Genomic DNA, 6,000 nt, shown 5'->3' on the forward strand with positions numbered 1-6,000 from the left:
TTATACCTACTTATACAGAGAAATAATGTTATTTACTATCCATGGTTAATTTATCTCCTTCTTTAAGTGTGTGCCAGTAGAGAATTGATCACTGATGTCTTAATGATATCATCTTTCATAAGGCTACATTTATTCACTCCCTTATCACTCATTTCCCTACTCATACACTCATTCAGGAAACAATTATTGAATGCTGGCAATGTTCAACTCACAATATTAACTGCAGAAGGAAATGAAATTGGAAAAAAATACTTTTCCTGAAGAGCCTTCATAATATTTTACAGGAAAGGTAGATCATTGTAATATGAGGTAGAAAACTGAAAGGAACCTAAAAAAGGACAAAGGTCAACTTCTGTGGAATGCAGAAGCCTTTGTGTACCAGTGTTAAAAAACATTTAAACTTTTGAAAGTAATAAAAAATAGGCAAACACAAGTGTTTACTCTATCAAAGGGACCTTGAACTATGTAGCCTTTGTCCTCTGACCTTGCCTCAGCTGGCCTTCTCTGTAATGCTGCCCTGGCTCTGTCTTGTGCCATACTTCTGACGTTTTCTCAAAAGAAGCATGAAGGTTCAGAGTAGCAGCCATGATATTTTCACATGAACCATGCTGAGCTCTTCCTGGATATTGATTTTCCTGAGATTCTGTGTAATCCATAAATACTTTTCTCCTTTTTGTCTCTCTCCCCTTCTGTCACAGTTACAGTCCCAAGGAGTTTAAGGAACCTTCTAGAACCTCCCACACAGACCCCCAAGAACCCACTTACTCTGAACCACCAGACCCAATGGAACAGCAGCCAGTGTACAGCAATGGTGAGAACTTCCTAAGGAACAGAGGGCTCCAGGGAGGAACCAGGGAGGGAAGAGAGATTGAGCAACAGTCCATGGTTCAGTCATATTCAATATAAAAATGTCATTTCTGTCACTATGTCAAGGTTAGAAGGTGGTTATAAACTTGGTGACTGGGAAGAAGAGTTTATAGTGTGAGCTCTTGACTGCAGCCAACTGTGATCTATTGTTTTGCAGTGGATCTTGGTGAGAGCAACCTGGTTTATTCCCAGATCTGCAGCATCCAAGATACAAAAGAAAATTCAGGTGAGACACAAGTAGAGGTAAGGTGGCAGTGTTTTATCAAATCCAGCAGGGGGTTTTTGATCAAAGAGTCATCTCAACATGAATCCAACATGAGAGGCATTAACTGCTCCTCTTATATTACCAATCCTATAATCATATCCATTCCCTCTTACCTGTCTACACTGCCACAATTACCCCATAAACTCTTTAAGGACAGACACCTTATTTCTTTGCTAATATATCAGTAGCATATAGTGTTATGCTTAGAAAATGATAGACACCCTCAAATTTTTCTTTAATGAATGAATGAACATAGGCATAATAAATGAACAATAAATGAACATAATAAATTAACAAAGGCATAATAAATTAAGTCTTTAATTATCTAATGTGTAGACAATTGTAATTCTCTTAACTGGTCTCTTTATTTCTAATCTCATTCTCCTTCCAACCTTGTAACGACCTGTTTCCAGTGTGATCCCTCTGAGATGCACAATTGATCACATCATTGTCTAGGTTAACTGCCCTCAGTGATTCTCCATTTTAAAGCATGACCTTTGCCTTCTCCTGTGATTTTATCCCTCCTCTAAGCTCTGCCTTATGTCCTTACTTTAGCCATATTGAACTCTTAACATTTCTTTGATCAAACTGGGTTGTTTTGTGCTTTGGTGCTCGTGCTTCTTATTTGTCTTATAATGTTCTTGCCTCTAGTTTGTCTGTGACCCTTGCTCACATTTCAAGAAATAATTCAGTTATCATTGTGAAACTCAGTAATTCCCACCGGCCCTCCCTATCTCCTAACCTGAGAGGAACTGATTACCCTTTGTGGCAACAGCATAGTTTAATATGTATTTTTATCTTGGTGCTCATAAAACTTCTTGCATTTGTTTCCATGTCTGTTTCTCTATTTCTCTCCTTAAAAATGATAAGATTCTTAATTGTATGGACTGAGTTTATGTCATTTTTGCCACTTTATGGCTTACCAATGCTTAATAGAAGGTCATTGTTCACTGAATGCTTATTGGCTGAATAACTAAATGAAAGAGATCCAAAGAATCCCTTGGAAGGTTAGGAGAAATACACACACTGAATTTTCTCAATGTTAGCACTGCGTATCTTTGGCTTATTGGGCATTTTCTGTTTGGCCTTAGAATGCCAAGTCCCTATTGGAGCTGCCTCCTCCAATTTCTCTGTGCAAAGTGAAGTGAATCATATTTACTTCCTTCTCCCAGATGATCAATGTAGCCATAGAGGCCCTAAATAGTAGTAGGAAGGTGGAAATAACAGAGTTGCTCTGCTGGGGTTGTGATGAGCCGTGGAAAAAGGAAGATATTTTCAAGAAAGTCATTCTGGGCATTTTATGGGCAGAGGAAAGGCTTTATTGTTTGTATGAGGATGAGATTCTTGCTCTGTGAGGGCTTTGGAAGAATTCAGCAGAGGAGACAGGAAATGAGTCAGCAGAGGAAAGATTGGCTTGGAATGCACTGTGAGTAGGTTATAAGTTACAATGTATTACCCACAGTTTAATACTTTTCTTTCCTCTTCCCATCCAACAGCAAATTCACCAAAGAAACACTGGGAGGACAAGGTGGGTCATATTTCCTGGCTTGCTTTCCCCTCTGCTCTTCCTCACCTACATTTAGGTACTTACTATCTGTGTTTTGTTTTGTTTTGTTTTTCCACTAGGAGCCTGCAATCATCTATTCAGAGTTGAAGAAGGCACATCTAGATGATTCTGCAGGGCTGGCCATCAATCAAGACAGGGACCTTGAAGATGCTGCAGAAAACTATGAGAATGTCCCATGTGCACTGTCAGCCATAGACCACTAGCTCTGTACCCATAGTGGCTCACAGAGACCCTGAGAAGCAGCCTGTGTCATTATCTCTGTTATCTCCAGCCATGCTACCTCTTTCCCTCCAGGGCTCAGCATCCCAAGAGGCTGGGCTATAGGGGACATCAGGCTGGGTGAAAGCTCTGCCAACTTCCTCTGTGCCTGAGTCTGTGTATTATCTAGGAACATAGTGATCAGCATTTGAGTAAATTCTGCATTCATTTCACAGTAGAGACACATGTGAAGGCAGGGCAGTTGGGCCTTCAGCTTCCGGGCCTGTTGATGAGAAAGGAGAAATGGTCTAGCCAGGATCATGAGGATGCAATCGTGACCGGTTAATCTAAGTGGGATCAAAATCTTTTTATGGACTATCTCTACATAAACAGTTTGTTCTAAACATCTTGTTTCCACTTTTGTGGGATTGATAGTGGCATGGCTGATGTTCTGTTGTACATGCTTTGTTCCAGCTACCAAATTGGAAACAACCAAAAAGCTTTGTTCTATCCACATATATACTATTTCTTCATGAACTATACATCAGTATTAAGATTTTTTAAAATAACACATTCTATTTAATGGGAGAGAGCTTCCAAATTGTCTGATTAGATAGGATAATGGACTGAATTGTATTCTCTCAAAATTCAATGTGACTATACTTGGAGATAGGACCTTTAAGGAGATAATTATGGTTAAATGAGGTCATAAGGGTGGCCCCCAGTTGAATTGGACTGGTGTCTTTCTAAGAAGAAGAGGAGACACCAGAGCCCTCTCTATCTTTCTTCATGCACACAGAAGAAAGGCCATGTGAAGACACAGCAAGACAGATATCTGCAAAGCCTGAAGGTGGCAGGAAGAGAGGTCTTGCCAGAAACCAACTCTGCCAGCACCTTGATCTTGGTGCTTTTCTCACTTCTAGAACTGTGAGAAAATAGATATCTGATGTTTAAGCCACCTAGTCTGTGGTATTTTGTTATGGCAGCCAGAGCAGACTAACACAAATTTATACATAGATACATAGATGACAAATGATTGATGACGATGATGATGATGATAGATAGATAGATAAAGATAGATGCAGGTATATGACACACACACACATACACACCCCAGCCCACACAGAATTTGTAGTCTTCAAGATACTTCATCTCTCATAAGATCAAACATTCCTCCTATAAGTTGCAGCTCAGTTTTACTGTTTAATTATTCAACATCCACTATTTGATGGCTACAGAAGCATCAACATCAATCTTGGAAGGTCAGTAGAGCCAATGATTTACATGACTCAGATGGTAAAGCTTAGTGTCACTCAGGAGCCCTCATGACCTGAGCTGGCAGTGGGTGTAGAGATGCAAGGCAATTAGTAGGCTCAAAGGAAGACATCCCCTTCCATTGCTCAGTGACTCCTAATCAATTCCTCAATTGACTGACAGATATTGGGTGTCTACCAATGAAGAAAAAACATTTTTTTAAGTATGCCAGCAAAAATGTCAGAAGCAGTTTTATTCATAAGTTCTGCTGAGGCAGAAAAGGAATAATTGAAATTGTTAGCCTCTATCACCTAGTGTTACACTGAACTTTTTTAGCTTTGAAAACAATAGACCTTAAGGAAAGAAGCTAGAAGTTCACTGAGAACTGATGCACCTCAACTGATACAATTTATGGACATCATTGATTTTACACCAGCCATTGTTGATAACGTTAAGTAAATAATGAAATGATGCTTTGCAAACCTTGAAAACACCTCAAGCATAAAAGTATTGTGTATTTCAAATTTTATGTTTTTCCCCTTGGGTGTCAGAAGCTTAGACATCAGGAAGTATAACATATATCAAAATGCAATCTGATTTGAGGCTTTTAGCCTTGACTAATGTATTCAACTAACAAGATCATTTGCCAAGGGAAAAAATGATTGCCTTCTTAAAGAGGAAATACATATTTTTATTATGAAAGAGGGACTTACCATTCTAGTTTCCATATTAGTAGGTACAATATGCAATCCATGATATATGCCTGGCCTTTAGAGGGAGAAAGGAATCCAGGTGTAGTCTGTGTCTGTCCTTAAATTTTGCTCCAAATGCCTCCCCACCTTGAGCTCCAGAACGAATAAGGTATACAGGAGAAGGGGAACATGACAGTAGATCCAGCTGTGGGAAACCCATCTAAAAGAGTTGTGACAAAAGGCAGGTTTTCTCTCTTGACTTAAGAGAGAAAAAAATCCTTAAGGGAGAAAGACAGGATTGAGGTAGCTTCCCATGGACAGTGAGAGCCACTCTCCAGGAGTGCATGCAAGAGGTGCAAGCAGCACCAAGGACAGCAACCTATAAGACGGACAGAATCAGGAAATGCCAGCAAGAAATGGGGACACCAGAGGGGCTGTACAGCCTACAGAATAGTTCCGAGTGTATGGAGGACCTCCCTCCCAGAACCCCTTATGCAGATCTTCAAACTAAGGGCAAATAGTAGTACCTGTAAGCAGTCAGGGAGAGTCGAAGGAATATTTGAGAGAAGATTCATGAGGCAATTATTTTCCCAACTAGTCAGGAAGGTAACAGTTGAGGCATTAAGATGCAAGACATTACTATAATTTCTTTCTTTATATTTATTTTAATTTTTTACAAATAATTGAATAATTTATGCAGAGTAAACTGCATGGATTTAAAGTGTACAATTTGATGAATTTTGACAAATATATGCATCCATGAAGACACTACCACAATCAAGATCCCAAATATCTCCGTCACCCCCCAAAGTTTCCTTATCCTGTACATAATACTTCTTTCCCTCCACCTTTATCTTATGCAGTCATTGATATGCTTTCTGTCACTGTAGATTACAATGTATGCTGTAAGATTTTATATAAATAGAACCATAGAGTATATACTCTTTTGTGCCTGGCTTCCTTCACCAAGCAGAAAGATTTTGAGATTCATTCACATTGCTTCATGAATCCATAGTATATATATATTTTTTATTGCTGAGTAAATATTCCATTATATGTATATACCACTTTTGTTATCAATTTACCTGTTAATGGACATTTGGATTGTTTCATTTGTCATTATTAAAAATAAAGCTGCTATGAAAATTCATGTACAA

The 6,000-nt window shown here is 38.9% G+C and overlaps 1 protein-coding gene across 6 annotated transcripts in view; it reads left to right on the top strand.

Moving 5' to 3' along the window:
* The window catches only part of FCRL3 (Fc receptor like 3), a 42,447-nt gene extending 36,447 nt beyond the window's left edge, over window positions 1-6,000 (top strand). For 4 of the 6 annotated variants that reach the window (XM_033414653.2, XM_033414656.2, XM_012538537.3 and 1 more), the window contains 4 exons: window positions 699-811; window positions 1,025-1,093; window positions 2,629-2,660; window positions 2,759-6,000. In XM_033414653.2, the coding sequence (XP_033270544.1) occupies window positions 699-811; window positions 1,025-1,093; window positions 2,629-2,660; window positions 2,759-2,902 (358 nt within the window). In that variant the 3' untranslated portion in view covers window positions 2,903-6,000. Of the gene's footprint in view, window positions 1-698; window positions 812-1,024; window positions 1,094-2,628; window positions 2,661-2,758 lie in introns of those variants that run through there. The other 2 variants (XM_033414654.2, XM_033414657.2) reach the window with 2 other exon arrangements.

This window comes from Orcinus orca, chromosome 1 (assembly GCF_937001465.1).
Source record: "Orcinus orca chromosome 1, mOrcOrc1.1, whole genome shotgun sequence".
Lineage (NCBI taxonomy): Eukaryota > Metazoa > Chordata > Mammalia > Artiodactyla > Delphinidae > Orcinus > Orcinus orca.